We start from the raw sequence: 16665 nt of genomic DNA, 5'->3' as shown, positions 1-16665 counted from the left end.
ATTTGAAAAATTATTTTTCCAACAGAAATAAATAGAGTCAAAGTGCAAACTTTAAASCCTCATAACTTCAAAATTTTTATAGATAAAATTTTTTTAACATTTTTTCCATGTTTCTGATATCTTACCTTATATGACATTTTTCTCTGGGGCGCGAGTTCTGGCGCACCCTGTATACACAATCATCTTGAAACTGTAATCTTGGGAAATGGTTTCAGATTTTATTTTTATTTTGTCTCAATAATATTTGAGCAAAGAAACTGTTCAAATAAAGAACCTGTTTTAGTATTTCACTATTCAAAGTTAACTTTTGTAAATCTATTGTATTTTGTTTTTATTGATAACTTCTTTCTATTCTGATAATTATTTATACATTTTATTTTATACATACGGGTTATCCTGAAAAAACGTTGGTTCTCTAGGTTAAAATAAAAAAAAAGTTCTTATAGTAACCTTTTTATACTTACTCGTAATGTTCCGGACAGTATGAAATAAAATATTTTTTTACTGAAAAGCATTTATTTAAAAGTTATACATAAAACGACAATATTCCGTCAAAACCGATAAGTCAACTACAGGCAAACAAACACTAATTTATTTTTCCTAATTAATCTTCCAGATAAGCGTTCTTACGTGGATTGGTGCAAAAGAGTGAAATAAGAGTATGAAGTTTTTAGTAACTAAAAAAAATTGCATCATTTATTTTTAACATTTTTTCAACTTACTGTAATAAAAAGGTCAAAAGACATAATTCCCACAGGAGTTGCCTGAAGGTTGAAAGCTTTTTGAGAGCGGACCAAGAGCAAAAGCAACTCTTTTTGTGATTTGAGTGGTGCTTCGTACCATTTTGAATTCAGAGCTGCTTGTGGGACGGTCAAACTCTATAAATTATATAATGTAATAAAAGCCTTGTATAAATTTTTGAAATACTTCTGAGAGAACAGCCTGACCAGCATGGCAACAGATAAAAAAGCTGCATATCCATCCTGCAAAATGAATCACAGCTCCAACGCTTTTTTCCTGAAAATTTTTTGAATCAGGGTTTTATTTTACAAATTTGGTATAATTACTTTTAGAATTTGGTTTAAAAGACTGGCAATTATGATTCCCACCATGACTACATAGCATCCATTGCAGTGTTTGTAACAGACATTAAACAGTTCATTTGTTCTGAAATTTCGGAAAATTTACAAAAACCACATTTTAAGGAAAATTATACCTGATGATATGTTGTTGATAACGAATGCAGTGTAGGAGCTTGTTTTCTATGACTTCCTCCCGAGGATCGTCGTAAGCTTCTCTCAAAAGTCTGTTAAGGTGCTTAATTTTGAGACAGATATACTGAGCTACTTCAAATGTAGTCATTGAAACCGCTGCACCTCCCGTAATAATAATATAAAGTCCAAAGAGTTGATTAATCCAGATAATGTGTTTTAGTGGGAACCACTCGATATTAAATGGTGCCCAAAAGGGTACAATCAAACCACAAATTTCACTTAGACCTTTTTCTTGATTCAGTTTACGACATTCAGGCATTTCTACGATTTGCCATAATGCGTAAACTAGGAGCCCACCATCAGCATAGTATAAATACAATCTAGAATATAAGTTGAGCCTTCCACTGCGTTTTTTGAAATTATCAGGGGCGCCAAATATTTCATGGGTACCTAGTTTTGCCAGAAGATGGACAAGTTTATCGTGGCTCCAGACGAATACGATGAGCATATAGGTCAAGCCTGCGACTGCAGATAAGACAGCAATGTTTGCACTTAAGTNAAGATGGACAAGTTTATCGTGGCTCCAGACGAATACGATGAGCATATAGGTCAAGCCTGCGACTGCAGATAAGACAGCAATGTTTGCACTTAAGTCTACGTCTAGATTATCTGAAGAGATATTTTTACTGTTTTCAGTTAAATTTCGAACTTTTATCTACCTTTTAAACACACAATGAGGTGTGCTGCTAGTCCTACGGTTAAAGGGGAACAGAGAAGAATAACAATTAAATAGCGTCGACGTAAATTTGTTTGTTCATTTTGAGGCCACAGTTGCAGATTTTTCATGATTTCGATACTTTTTTGTAAAACTGGGGACGAGTCTTTTGCCATTTTAACTGGCAAATGTGTATTTTATTAACGTAGAAGCTTTATACAGGGGCTTTCAAAACTCGGGCTTCAAAGATAAATGTCATATACTACCAACAGTTATTAGGAAATACAAGCAAGAAATTTATTTTTACTTGCACAGCAGAGTTGAGCGAGTTTTAAATCCACCAAGTCCAGAAGGGTTGTTCGCGATGCTACTACAAAATAAAATCGTTTGCTAACTTTCAAGTTTTTTTGTTCACACTGATTTGTTCAAACAGTCGTTCGCGAATGATTGACCCATTAGTTTTCCAATACGCTTGAACATGTATTTTTTGGTAATGTATTGAACAGTGCTTGTGGATCGAATGTCTTGAATTCGAATAAAACTGCGTGTAACTTTGGGTGAGTCTTGAAGACATGCGTATTCGCGTAACATCACATGCAAAACTTTTAGTTTTCGAATTCTGAAATATTTATTATTTAGTTATGCTGAGTTTAAAGTATTTACGAATAATTCTATCTAATCCGAATACATATTTAGAATATACCTGTATGAAATATCGTTTGAAGTATCTAGTCGAGTCTCGGTTTCTAACTTTGTTTAGAATCAGTGCATTTGCATTTGAGAAAAAGACTCGATTTATTTGAATCAAGTTGAAATAAAATGAAATATAATTTACCACCTAAAAATCTTCAGTCAATAACTACGTCTATAAAACTTTAACACAAATTTTCAAAATAAATAATTATTATACTTGTTACTATCCCACCTTTTAATTTATTAGCCTGTAATTTTTTTGTACTCTACCACCAATCATAACAGTTTAAATTGTAATCTAGTGACATGGTTTTAGGTTTTAATTTTTTGCTCACAAAATAATTTGAGCTAAGAATTTGTCCAAATTCAAATGAAGAACCTGCTCTAGTATTGAACTATCCAGAGTTAATTTTTATCATCTTATTGTACTCTGTATTTATTGATAACTTCCTTTCATTCAGATAAATGTTTCTAAAAATAATTTCCTTTATATCATTGATGCTTTTTTTATATTTCTCAAGGGCAGTCCGGAAGATTCTTATTTAACTGATAGTTTGTTCACTTATAGTACCGATTTGTTGGAAATTGTGGAAAATTTAAATTAATAGTATATTATAATACTAGTTTATAGGCAAGCCTTTAAAACACGTATGAATGCTTTTAACGTCGTAAGTGTGTTAAAGGCGTTTATAAACCAGTGTTATACGCTATTTTTTATTATACCTGCCCATTTACGATCTTTTATGAGCATTGAAAAAATGTGAATTTACACAATAAAATTATCAAAGGTTGTTTGTGAATCGTTTTCGTAGAGACGGTTACTAGTTTACGTTGTTAAGCAGCACATTTTTTCACGTTGTAGGTAATTGGTCCAGACATTTCACTCTTTCTTGTTACCTAGAGAACTTTAAAATTTCAGCGTGCTATAAAGGCCAAATTACCCACGCTGCAGAGTGTTTTAATTTAAGATTATGATGTAGGTATAATAAAAAATAATTTTAACTACAACAACTTTTATTTAAAACTTATATAACGACAATATCCATTCAAAACTGATAAGTCAAGTATAGGCTAACAAACACTATTTTTCTAATTATATTATTAATCTTCCAGATAAGCGTTCTATGTGGATTGGTGCAAAAGAGTGAAATATGAGTATGAAGTTTTTAGTAACTGAAAAAAAAAATGTCATAATTTATTTTTAACATTTTTTCAACTTACTGTAATAAAAAGGTCAAAAGACATAATCCCCACAGGAGTTGCCTGAAGGTTAAAAGCTTTTTGAGAGCGGACCAAGAGCAAAAGCAACTCTTTTTGTGATTTGAGTGGTGCCTCGTACCATTTTGAATCTAGAGCTGCTTGTGGGACGGTCAAACTCTGGAAATTATATAATGTAATGAAAGCCTTGTATACATTTTTGAAATACTTCTGAGAGAACAGCTTGGCCAGCATGACAACATATAAAAAAGCTGCAAACCCATCCTGCAAAATGAATCAAAGCTCCAACGCTTTTTTCCTAAAATTTTTTTTGAATTAAGGTTTTGTTTTACAAATTTGGTGTCTCTACTTTTAGAAGTTGATTTAAAAGACTGGCAATTATGATTCCAACCATGACGACATAGCATCCATTGCAGTGTTTATAACAAACATTAAACAGTTCATTTGTTCTGAAATTTTGGAAAATTTGCAAAAACTACATTTTAAGGGTAATTCTACCTGATGATATGTTGTTGATAACGAATGCAGTTTAGGAGTTTTTTTTCTATGATTTCCTCCCGAGGATCGTCGAAAGCTTCTCTCAAAAGTCTGTTAAGGTGCTTAATTTTGAGACAGATATATTGAGCTATTTCAAATGTAGTCATAGAAACCCCTGCTCCTCCCGTAATAATAATATAAAGTCCAAAGAGTTGATTAATCCAGACAATGTGTTTTAGTGGGAACCACTCGATATTAAATGGTGCCCAAAAGGGTACAATCAAACCACAAATTTCATTTAGACCTTTTTCTTGATTCAGTTTACGACATTCAGACATTTCTACGATTTGCCATAATGCGTAAACTAAGAGCCCACCGTCAGCATAGTATAAATACACTCTAGAATATAAGTTGAGCCTTCCACTGCGTTTTTTGAAATTATCAGGGGCGCCAAATATTTCATGGGTACCTAGTTTTGCCAAAAGATGGACAAGTTTATCGTGGCTCCAGACGAATACGATGAGCATATAGGTCAAGCCTGCGACTGCAGATAAGACAGCAATGTTTGCACTTAAGTCTACATCTATACTGTCTAAAAAGGAATTTTTTGGTAAAATTTTATACTTTTATGTACATACCTTTTAAACACACGACTAGGTGTGCTACTAGACCCAAAGTTAAAGGGGAACAGAGAAGAATAACAATTATATAGCGTCGACGTAAATTTGTTTGTTCATTTTGAGGCCACAGTTGCAGATTTTTCATGATTTCGATACTTTTTTGTAAAACTGGGGACGAGTCTTTAGCCATTTTGACTGGCGAATGTGCATTGTATTGGAGTAGAAGCTTTATATAGGATTGTTGATTCAAATAAGCATACAGATAATCATAGAGTAATGAGGTAAACTAATATTTAGGTTTATTTATATTATAGCACGTTGAAGCATTTGCTTTGTAATTTATTAGTTGTGTCATTGTAATAATCGATTAGCTAATAAAACAGCTAATCGTTTAAGTGGATTGATTCAGAAGAGTATAATATGAATAAGAAGTTTTGACCAACTTAAAATAAATTTTTAAGTATTATCTAACGATTTTACTACAGTTTACCGTGATAAATAGACTCAACGACATGACTCCGATTGGGGTGGCGTGAAGTATTAATGGTTTTTGTGATTTTAGCATCAGCAAAAGAAGTTCTTTTCGCATATAAATTGGTGCTTTGTACCATTTAGATTCAAAGGCTGCATCGGGAATGGTTAAACTCTGAAAACTGAAACTAGACATAGTCAAATATTTTAGCGATTTACTTCTGAAAGTAGTGATTGTCCAGAAAAACAGCAAATGTAAAAACTGAAAACCCATCCTGCTAGATGCAATAGTGCTTCAATGTTGTGCTTCTGAAAGGCATTTTGAAGAGAGTTTTTATGAATTGATTCTTACCTTCATAATTTCATTGGAAAGGCTGGCGATGATAATCCCAACCATCAGAATATAACACCCGTTGCAGTGTTTATAACGACCGTCGTATAATTCTTGAATACTAAAAATTTCATGAATAACCGTAAAATGTTACAATGTCGTTATTACCTAATAATATATTGATGATATTTAATACAATGTAACAGCCTCTTTCTCTGCACTTCTTCTCGTGAATCATCGAAAACTTCTTTCAGCAATCTTTTAAGGTGCTTTAATTTGAGTATAATGTATTCGCCTACTTCCAAGGTGGTGAAAGATATAGCAGCTCCTCCTTTGACTATGAAATAGGTGGCAAAAACCTGATCAACAAACAAAATTTGACGAAACGGGAAAAAATCGATATCAAAAGGTGCCCAAAACGTGGTTACTAAACCACAAATTTCCGTCAAATTTTTCTCAACATTTAATCTGCGGCATTCGATTCCTCCACGATTTTTCATAATAATATAAACAATCAATCCTAGATAGCAATAGTACGAATAAAGTCGTGAGTAAAAATTCAGTTGTTTGCACCGTTTCTGAAAGTTGTCAGGTGTGCCAAAATTATTGTGGGGTCCTAAATTTTCCCACAGATGGGCGATGTTCTTGTGGCCCCAAACAAAAGTAATCAGCATGAAATGTAAGCCGGTCACCACTGCAATTACCGAAATGTCACCACTTACATCCACGTCTAAGTCTTCTGTAAAAATTTTGTTATTGCTGTTTTATCTAGAAAAGTAACACCTTTGAAAACGTTGATAAAGTGGGTTAGAGTGCCTATCGAGAACGGTGAAACTAAGATTAAAGTAATAACGTAACGAAAACGGAAATATTTTGCTTGGCCCTTTGGCCATAAATGGAGGAGATGCATTTCTTTCTTGCTTTGTTGCAGAACTTCTTCCATTTTTTCAACTGGTTATATTACTGTTGCCGCTTTTATAGTCGTTGCTTTAACTATCATTTGAATAATTACAGAACACGGGTTAGCATTGTAAGAACCTTTAATAAAACGGTAAGAAAATTGAATTTTCTTACGTTTGTGATTGATAATAGACTTGAGTCTATCGGAAATGTAATTTCAGATCTGTCAAGGTCTTTGATAAAGTACAGAAACGATTTCTTTACTTTTTACTCATCATACTGAGAAGATTCTGTCTAAGCCAGATTATTGGAATTTGATGTTGTAATTTTTACTTATTATTGCGAAACTCGACTTAAGTACAAACTTAAGCCATATTATGCAACCAGAAATTTCGTTGTTATTACCTGACGTCAAAATTAAACTGGAAAAACATGTTTTGCTACGGTTTGGACTTTTATGCATACGCATGTTTCTTAGTATAGGTCTCTCTTTTTCATAGAAAGTAAATTCTAGATGCTCAATGTTTGACGCAGAAAAATCCCAATTTGATAGAATTGAAGGACTACAGCATATAAACGATTTGTTTAATTTTTTGCAATAAACATTCATGTCATTATTCAATTCGTTATTTTAATGTATTATATTTATTATTAACTATAGTTGAACCAGTTATATCAATCACTGACGTTTACGTTTATCTATGAATTGTTACGAGCTATATTAAAACATGAACAATGCGATAATAATTGGATAAAGTAATAATTTCAAAGACGTAATTCTAAGATACTGGATCTAGTTTCCAAATAGAAAAAAAATGGGCCTTTTATTTTTTTACTTTTTAGTAAATAATTGAACTACACCTTTTTCAAGTGTAATTCTGAAAGCGTAAGATATATTTCAGAAATTGTAATTCAGATTAGTAAAGTGTTAATTGTAATTCAAAACAGTAAAATGAATTTCAGAAACAATCAGATGTAATTCAGATTAGTTAATTTAATTTCAGAAAGCGTAAATTGTAATTCAGATTAATCAATTGTGTTCCAGAAAGTGTTAATTGTAATTCATAGTTTGTCATTTGTAATTGACAATTGTAATTCAAAATTTGTTATTTTCATTCAAAATCATTTTAAAAATAAAATATCTTATTTATTTTATAAAATACCAAGTTTTTTGTATACGCTCCCAAAAATAGGTACTTTGAGTCCCCAAAATGAGTCTTTTTCGGACTCAATAAAATACACCTTTTTCAAGTGTAACTCAGAAAGCGTAAGATATATTTCAGAAAACATAATTGTAATTTAGATTAGTCAATTGTATTTTGAAAGTATTTATTGTAATTCAGAACCGTAAACTGAATTTCAGAAACCATCAGATGTAATTCAGATTAATTAATTTAACTTCAGAAAGCGTAAATTGAAATTCAGATTAGTCAATTGTATTTCAGAAAGTGTTAGTTATAATTCAGAGTTTGTCATTTGTAATTAATAATTCGTCAATTGTAATTCAGAATTCGTTATTTTTTAAAATGGCAAGTTTATGTAATTCTTTAATTCTGAAAATAAAATAATTCGTGTTTATGTGTAAACTCCATTTTGAGATAACAGTAAGTTACTCATCTGAATTGCAATTGATATTTTCTGCATTACATGTAACATGAAAATCGAATTTATTTACTGTTCTGAATTACATGTAATGGTTTCTGAATTACAATTATTACTTTATGAAATACAAGTGACTAATCTGAATTAAAATTTATGCTTTCTGAAATTAAATTAACTAATCTGAATTACATCTCATGGTTTCTGAAACTCATTTTACTCTTATGAATTACAATTAACATTTTCTGAAAGACAATTGACTAATCTAAATTTCTACGCTTTCTGAAACTAAATTGACTAATCTGAATTACATGTGATGGTTTCTGAATTACACTTGAAAAAGGTGTAGACCCCACACTAACTGATTCATTGTATAGCCGCTGGTATATAAAAATGTCAAACAACACACCACCTTACTAATTGATAATGGGGTTCATTAAAGTTATGCACATCACTAACGTTTCAAATTTTGTTGAATTTAAAAAAGTAGACAAATCTCTTTTTTACATACATTCCGTGTTTAGTGGTGATTTTTATGTTGTCGTTGTCAAATATTGTTTTAGTACAAAGCATATAGAAAAGTCTACCATTATATTTCAAAGAACTAATTGAGAACCAATCATACATTTTTAACTTCAGCTATTGATCAAGAGGGACTACATCTAATCACATCTTATTTTCCCATGTAATTTACTGTAATTGCTGTTTTTATCAAACGTATAAAAAGAAATCATAAGCTGAGAAATTTCATTTCAAGATGACTAAAGAAAAAAAGTTACGAATTTGTTTGTCCAGTTGTTCTTTTCTGAAATGGTCTTTAATGTGGCCGACTAAAAACGAAGAGTTTAAAACATCGAAAGGACTTTACATTAGATTAATTGTTTTTGTAATAATCTCAGGTTTCACTTTTACTGCGATGACTGCAATGCATCTTGTTAAGTCTGTGGAAGGTTTTATCTGAATATCCAAATGAAGTTTTCTTAAATCTACCTTGCAGTCAATGATTATAACATTAGTGAAGATTTAGCAATTTTGGCTTCTAACATTGGATACATACTAATGATGTTGCTGTATGTCATCCGACAAAAAGATTTAGAATCCCTTCTACTCGATCTGAGCAATTTCAAAAAATACAACAAACCGCCGAAATTTGACGAAGTTAATAGAAAACTAGATTGGTGTGCAAAAATGATTTTCGGCTATACTTTTCTCGGATCAGTGTTTTACAACGGTGTTAAAATTTTGACAATACCTTCTTGTAAAAAACTGAGGAAAATAAACGAAGTTTGCGGAGTCGCGATACCTTATTGGGTATGGTTCAATACTGAAAATTGGTCAATTAAATTACCCGTTATCGCATACACATTCCTTGTGATTATTATCCTCGTTAAAGTCGCGTTGTTGGTGTCTCTTCAGGTTCTGGAAATCGCCTGCAATATTAAATTGCGTTTAGATCAGTTAAATTGCATGATTGTGAATTGTTTTGACGGTGATGTTGAATCAAATCGAAGAAGACTAAACGAATGTATTAAATATCACAAGGAAATCATTGGGTATTTTTTACTTTGATACAACGGGAATTTAAGAAACTTTTTTAGCTACAGTCAGAGATTTAATAAATGTTTTTCTAGTGGAATGTTTATTCATCTTGCAATGACTGCAATTATTTGTGGATGTTTGGCAACTCAAATTGTTAAAGTTTGTCTCTTTAGTATGTTTTAGAATTGTGTTAACTTTCTGATTCAGGAATACCAACCTGAAGCTATTGTACATATAGGTGGATGGACTATTGCCATTTTTATTTCATCTTTCGGAGGACAGATTTTAATGGATTCGGTATTTCAATCTTGTAATTTTTAATTTGTTATTTTTTGTGTTTTAGAGTGTATCTGTAGCTGACGCAGCCTACAGTTCTGCTTGGTTCGAAGGAGATGTTCGTTTGAGAAAAGATTTGATTCTTGTCATACGAAGAGCACAGAAGGCTTTTTATGTCTCAACAGGGGCTTTCAACGTTCTCTCTTTTGGATTGTTTTTTTCTGCACGAATGTTAAATTAATCAATATTAAGTGTTAATTTATATTTTTAGGTCATGAAAATGTCGTATTCAATTTTTACACTTCTGAAATAATAATTACTTCTTTATCTGGAAAACATTTAAAGCAACAGGATTATGATTTCTTACACAATAGTATACCACATATTTATGTACCTATTATGCATCTACTTTTAAACATCCGTGGTTACAATTTATACTATTGTTTTATTTATTAACTTTCTTCATTTATTAGATAAGGGTCGAAGATGTGACAAAATTTAAGTAAAAAAACAACACAAAAATGTCGTAATTTTTAAACAACAGATAGTATCTACTAATAAATCTAATAAGTGCACTTTTCCAGACTGTAGCCATTAAAAACCAAATTATTGGTAAGATAATTTGTTCTATTTTTAGATTCCTCACGAAACTCTGTTCATAGGAGTAATTATTATTAACATTCTTTTATTCTGATTTGGGCAATATGATATGCAACCAGTATTTTCTTTTAATCATAGGCATGGTTACGTGGAGTAAATGTAAACTCAATTTGTATGTTTTAGAGGCATCCAAAATCCAAAAGTACACCCCTGGACGGGACCTAATTGCGTGCAAACATAAGAGGGGACGCGTACCAGTGGCGTAACAAAATAATTTTATTCAATCGAATAAGTATTACTGTATCATTTACGGGAAAACTGCATCTCAAAAATTTCAGTTTACATAAAACAGCTTTCAATGATATACTTTACTTTAGTCTTTTCTCAAATATTGCGATAATAATGTGAATCTACACCCCACTGCTGTTTGTACTGCCTGACACTACCTACTTAGCCTCATTAAAATTTCGCAATAAAATAATAGTAAACTAAGCAAATAAAACACGTTTGAATAGATTTCCTAGTTCTCTAAAATTTCACAATATTGCAATTTTTTATCATCTGTTTAAATCAATCGATAATAAGTATCATCTACTATCATCACCTTTTAAAAAATGTACCATRTGCACCTGTAAAATTCACAGCGATAATTCGATTGAACAGCCATTTTAAAACGTCACTTAATATTGCTTCAATAATAGATTCGATCGGTTTTCTTGCAATACATGGGCGTTTCATTATTACTTATTAACTATCTAATAAAATCGATCACTGGAACATTAAACAATACTTAAATATATTTAAATATTCTTAATTTTTGCAGATTATTCTTTAAAATCAATTCACTTAAAAATTCATTTTGTTATTAATTTAATTAAAATAATTTTTGCCACAAATAAAAAATACTACTTTGTTATGCAAGTTCCAACTCCTGAAATCACTTGTTGCTTTCCTCAATAGCATCTATATACAGTTTTAGTTTTAAGTAAAAACTATTGTTTGGAGTACTTACCGCAAAATAAAATTGGTGAAACGAGAATTATTCAATTATTTTACTGCAGCCTATTTATTGTTTTTGATTTTACCTTATCTTTTTTAATAAGCTTTAAATATCCTTATAATAAAATAAATAACAACTTTTGTTTTTTCCTGTAAATATTAGCTGTTAGACCTTATCAGCAATTTTAGCTCGGAATATGAGCTTTGTGACTTTTGTAAAACCTAGGAAATAATAACGAATCTCCTTGTGAAAAAAATTGCAAAAATAAAACTTACAAATCCTAATTTTAATAAAAAAGTTTTTCTTCTTTATTTTGGTGCGAAATTGTTTAAGGAAATACATAAATATTTAACATTTCTATTTTTTTTAATTCTCGTGCCAGTTTGGCTATTTTTTACTTTTTTCGAATATAGTAGGTATAATGTGTGGGATGGAACGAAAACATTTGTCGATATTTATAAAGAAATAACGTTTCAAAACTAGTGACACTGAAAAATCGCAATTGCATTTTTTGAGAACAAATAGGTCGCTAATATAAATGTAGTTTTTGTAAAAAAGAATATTTGTATATATTATTGCTGGACCATAGTGTCAAACTTGGCACCAAGAAATTAATTACTTAAAAACATAAGAAATGACACATACAGAATTTTTAATAAATCGATGATAAATGTATTTCGTACACTATCATTTATTTTAACCTTGTAAAAAATGAACTAGTGCACCTGTGATGGAGAAGCAGAAGCACAAAACTGGGTCAATTTTATTAAACATCATATAATTTTGTTTCAATAATAGATTCAGTTGCTTTTCCTGCAACACATGGGCGTTCTTTTATCATTTATTAAGGAACATAATCGATCCAAAGAACTCTAAACAATACTTAAATGTACTCATACATTTAAAAAGATGCCGCAAGGACTTTTATTTACACCCCCACTTTCACGTGCAAGATTAGTTAATCTTTTATTTTGCATTTCAAAATATATAATTTTTGTAATTGTCGCAGAGGCGACTTGTGAGAAAATTGATGGTTGTTCCAATTTTATTATTACTAATTCAAACTCTAGAGTTGTGTCTAAGGTAACACGTATTTCATTAATATTCATATAAGGAAGCCACACCTATCTTTGAAAGGGAATATAATTTTAACTTAGGAGTTTTGGTAAAGTTATAAACAAAAATAACCAAGATAGTGTCTTTTTAGCGAGTTGCCTTGTTTAACTGTTGCAAATTATATTCTTGTATTGCTAAAAAATTAAGATGCTTTAAAAAATTTCAAATTTATAATTTCATATTGAAGGATTAAAAAAAAACCTTTTAATATTGATATTTTATAACAGAGGATAATACGTGTGTATATTTGGAATTTATAAAAAATATTTTTAATGGTAAATTATAAGTTAAAAACAAAGGCATTTGACCACATTGTGTGCTTTGTTGTATTTTTACTTTATAACCAGTTCAGTAGCAAATTACTGGTTACGCTTCTCTTCTTTCAATTATTTTGAATTGCATTGTTGCTGAAAAGTCAGTTCTAACAATGACTTCAAATCAAGAAGATGCAATTTGTTCGAAAAGTTGCTTTTTCCTTCGTTCTAGTTTTTTGTGGCCTGAAGAAACTCCAACCAAGTCATTTTATGTAAAATTTATTCTAGTCTTACTATTATCTTTGTTAACCGCATTTTTGCCACTGTTGATTCATTTTTTGATACTACTGGAAAGTAGAAATGATCAATTATTCTAGTTATTAACTGACAATTTTAAGGGGGGTTGGACCCTAGTGAAGACTTATTTGTAATCATTTCTTACACAGGCTTTACTCTTATTATGACAATTTATGTGATTAATTTGAGAAAAATGTCATACCTGATTATGCAATTATCTGATTTTAAAAAATTTGGTAAACCTAGGGGATATGATTATTGGATTAAAAACTTTAATTTGATTGCATCGGGTGTTTACTATTACGTTTTGTCAATTTCTTTTTGTCTAAACCTGACGAGATGGGTAGGAATTCCGGAATGCAGAAAAACAAGAGATTTCCAAGTTTGTGGGATAGTCATACCTTATTGGTTACCTTGGAAAGTTGATTCATGGTTTTTCTTTATTTTACTAGACTTATATGTCCTCAAGATGACACTTATTGTTAATTGTGCTCTTTTCCTTATCATTTTTCAAATTTTGGAAATCACCATGCACATAAAATTAAGAATTGATCATTTGAAAGAAATGTTAACGAAATGTTTTGATAATGATTCTCAAACAAACGAAAAACAATTGGTGAAATGCATTTGCTACCACAATTATATTATTAAGTATTTTTTTTTATTTATTTTTAAACAAACTATATTTCAGCATTAGTTGCAGTAATGTATTTAGACAATGTTTTACCTACTCTATGTTTTCTTTAATTGTGGCGATGGCATTCTCTTGTGGTTGTCTAGAGAGCCAAATTGTTAAGGTAGTAAAAATTTATTTAAAATAAAAATAATTCGCCCTCAGTTTGATTTATGGGCCGTTCCACCAACTTTTGCTTGGATTTGTCTGCTTTTCACAGCTTGCATGGCGGGACAGATTTTAATGATTGCGGTAAGATTAAATACCGTGTGATCAAAAAAAAATTAATAAATTAGAGTAGGCGTCGATTAAATTATACAGTTAACAACACATTGGCTGGGAATCTGGCTGGAAATTTTCCACACAAACTGAAAGTGAAAATGACCATTCACCGTTTTCGTCTTGTAGAGCATTTTCGTAATAACTTGCAACAATAAAAATTTTCTGCTTTAAAGTGAACATTATTTCACTCAAAATGAATAAAACGCAAACTGGTCAAAGTTTTTGCTGATATTTGATGTCGAAAATCAGGATTGCCATCTGAAGGACCGAAAGCACCGCCTACTCTAATTTTTTTTTTGATCACACGGTACTATTCTACTTTCGTAATAAAAATTTTCAGAGTTTAGAGATTGGGGATGCTTCTTACCATTCAAAATGGTACCAATTCGATGTCACTTTTCGAAAATGTTTAATTCTAGTGATGATAAGAAGTCAAAAAGCTTTGGTACTTTCTGCTGGACCTTTCAATATATTGTGTTTTAGTTTGTTTGTTGCCGTAGGTAGATTCTGAAGTTATTATAATGTTTAATGAGTGTGTTTTTATAGATAATGAAATTTTCGTATTCTGTATTTTTGCTATTAAATCAACACTAGAAATGCATTAAATAAAAGTAAAAAAATAAAGGTATTTTGATTGCTAACATCTTTTATTTTTATGTAAGATTTCTAATATGTTACCACTACAGACACATTTATAGATACCAATATAAACACATAAAAGTGAGTTGTTGCGTTTTCTTTTTGTAGTTGAAAACTTACACTTCTTTCCATCTAGATAGGGTTTTAATTCCTTCAATGTATGTTGTTATCATTTGTTAAAAGTTATTGACTTGTAAGGCAGTTACATGTTATTGATAAATTTTGTTTTTTTTTTTCGAAAATAATTAGTGGTTTAACACATTAAAATGCAGCCAAATTGGATTGGAAATAGCTCAAATTGCTTTATTTTGAAAGATAACTGTTATTTAAGCCTTAATTTTTGTGAAAAACTGAAATTTGTTTTTTATTTCTTTAAAAAAAATCGATTGAAAGTTGCGCAGATTGCTTTATTTCAGCCCAAAATTTGGATTGGATTAATTATCTTTATAAAATACATTAATTTAGAATGATTCTGTAATAAAATCGAGCAAAATTGTATTGAAAATAGCTCATATTAACTTATTTGGACCCCAAATGAAAACATTGAGCATTATTTAGAATTCATTTGCATCTTATTTTTGAAAAGTGCAACAGCTACCAAAATATTTGCTGATTTCAATCAAAATCATTTTTTATTGTGACTTTATTTCTTGGTATTACACAAAAAATTGCCTACTGCCAGGCATTCACATGCCCCATCATTCAATTATAATTTTCTTTGTATTTTAAGTTGTTACTATCTAAAACTATCACTAATTAGTGATCTGGTCTCTGAAAGGCAGAAATTTTAATTTAAAATGGTTTTCCTCTTCCAGACTAATATTTTTTGTTTTCTAGTCAACATCTAAATTACATTCACAATATCACATCTTGTGGAATCTTTGTTCTTTTGATAAGTCAAAAATTATAATTTTTTTGTATTTAGTATCACATTTATAACAGGTGTTTTTTTTAATTTGGCGTTTATGAAATTCTGATTGTGAACAAACCATCGTAGGCGTATTAAAAATTGTGGTTCGTTTACAACACACTCATATCACCGGCAACTATGACGTCAAATTTAAATAAACATTTGTTATAATTAAGTATTTTTGCAAAATGTTTTTTTAACTTTATTACAATAATAAAACAGAAAATAACTTTACTTAATTTTTTATGAGCACTGTATTTTAACTGTATTTTATAAATAGATAAAAATTTAGTAGCAATTTGTTGCTTACAATTTCTTAAAATTATTTGTATTGTTCTGTTTATGAAAGATTAGCTAACAAAGATGATGCACTTTTTATAATGACAAATTTTTAGGACATAAGAAATTATCTGTTTGAAAAATAACAGTTTTAAAACGAGGGTATGCACACTTTTTTTTTATTTTGAAAAATGATATGTAGTTATTTATTATACAAGACGATACAGAAATTGTTTATTTACGAGTGAAAAGGTTAAGTTTACGAGTGATGAAGTCACGAGTGGACTTTTTTCACGAGTAGATAAACATTCTTTATCATCGTGTATAATATTTTGTTTTATTTTCTACTCACCTGTTAGAATTTCTTGAACATGAACAGTAAATAAAAATTACTTTATTCTTCGATACTGTCAAAATTTACAGTTTTTCTCCCGTGTAAGTAAGTTTTGACAACTATTTGGCATTTCTCAATACGAAACGTCAAATTATTTTTAACAGATTTAAAGTAAGTTTAAGCCTTGAATAAAATGTTGTATTCAACTGTTACACTCGTGGTTTAAAA

The 16665-nt window shown here is 30.2% G+C and overlaps 5 protein-coding genes across 5 annotated transcripts; 2 read left to right on the top strand and 3 right to left on the bottom strand.

The window, feature by feature from the left end:
• Window positions 1–564: 564 nt before the first annotated feature.
• On the bottom strand, window positions 565–2105 carry LOC123015531 (odorant receptor 85b-like). The gene is made up of 7 exons (XM_044415300.1): window positions 1934–2105; window positions 1830–1883; window positions 1217–1733; window positions 1068–1167; window positions 928–1017; window positions 723–878; window positions 565–677 (listed from the first exon to the last, which is right to left on the bottom strand). Exons 1-7 carry the CDS (start codon window positions 2103–2105, stop codon window positions 627–629), a joined length of 1140 nt encoding a protein of 379 aa, XP_044271235.1. The 3' UTR covers window positions 565–626.
• Window positions 2106–3688: 1583 nt separating this feature from the next.
• LOC123015529 (odorant receptor 85b-like) lies at window positions 3689–5131 on the bottom strand. Its single transcript, XM_044415297.1, has 6 exons — window positions 4956–5131; window positions 4339–4909; window positions 4190–4289; window positions 4049–4138; window positions 3844–3999; window positions 3689–3795 (listed from the first exon to the last, which is right to left on the bottom strand). Exons 1-6 carry the CDS (start codon window positions 5125–5127, stop codon window positions 3745–3747), a joined length of 1140 nt encoding a protein of 379 aa, XP_044271232.1. The 5' UTR covers window positions 5128–5131; the 3' UTR covers window positions 3689–3744.
• Window positions 5132–5260: 129 nt separating this feature from the next.
• On the bottom strand, window positions 5261–6682 carry LOC123010413 (odorant receptor 49a-like). The gene is made up of 6 exons (XM_044407291.1): window positions 6523–6682; window positions 5908–6478; window positions 5761–5860; window positions 5628–5717; window positions 5428–5583; window positions 5261–5379 (listed from the first exon to the last, which is right to left on the bottom strand). The coding sequence occupies exons 1-6, from the start codon at window positions 6680–6682 to the stop codon at window positions 5329–5331; spliced, it is 1128 nt and encodes a 375-aa protein (XP_044263226.1). The 3' UTR covers window positions 5261–5328.
• Window positions 6683–8995: 2313 nt separating this feature from the next.
• LOC123015530 (odorant receptor 85b-like) lies at window positions 8996–10465 on the top strand. The gene is made up of 6 exons (XM_044415298.1): window positions 8996–9188; window positions 9236–9791; window positions 9837–9936; window positions 9985–10074; window positions 10121–10276; window positions 10325–10465. The coding sequence occupies exons 1-6, from the start codon at window positions 8996–8998 to the stop codon at window positions 10364–10366; spliced, it is 1137 nt and encodes a 378-aa protein (XP_044271233.1). The 3' UTR covers window positions 10367–10465.
• Window positions 10466–13196: 2731 nt separating this feature from the next.
• On the top strand, window positions 13197–14869 carry LOC123015532 (odorant receptor 67a-like). The gene is made up of 6 exons (XM_044415301.1): window positions 13197–13377; window positions 13422–13971; window positions 14018–14117; window positions 14159–14245; window positions 14616–14771; window positions 14822–14869. The coding sequence occupies exons 1-6, from the start codon at window positions 13197–13199 to the stop codon at window positions 14867–14869; spliced, it is 1122 nt and encodes a 373-aa protein (XP_044271236.1).
• The last annotated feature ends 1796 nt before the right edge of the window (window positions 14870–16665 follow it).

Source organism: Tribolium madens, unplaced genomic scaffold, assembly GCF_015345945.1.
Source record: "Tribolium madens isolate multiple individuals breed KSU strain unplaced genomic scaffold, Tmad_KSU_1.1 Scaffold_19;HRSCAF=116;Tcas5.2_LG9, whole genome shotgun sequence".
Taxonomy (NCBI): Eukaryota; Metazoa; Arthropoda; class Insecta; order Coleoptera; family Tenebrionidae; genus Tribolium; species Tribolium madens.
This window is presented reverse-complemented; position numbering and strand designations above follow the sequence as displayed.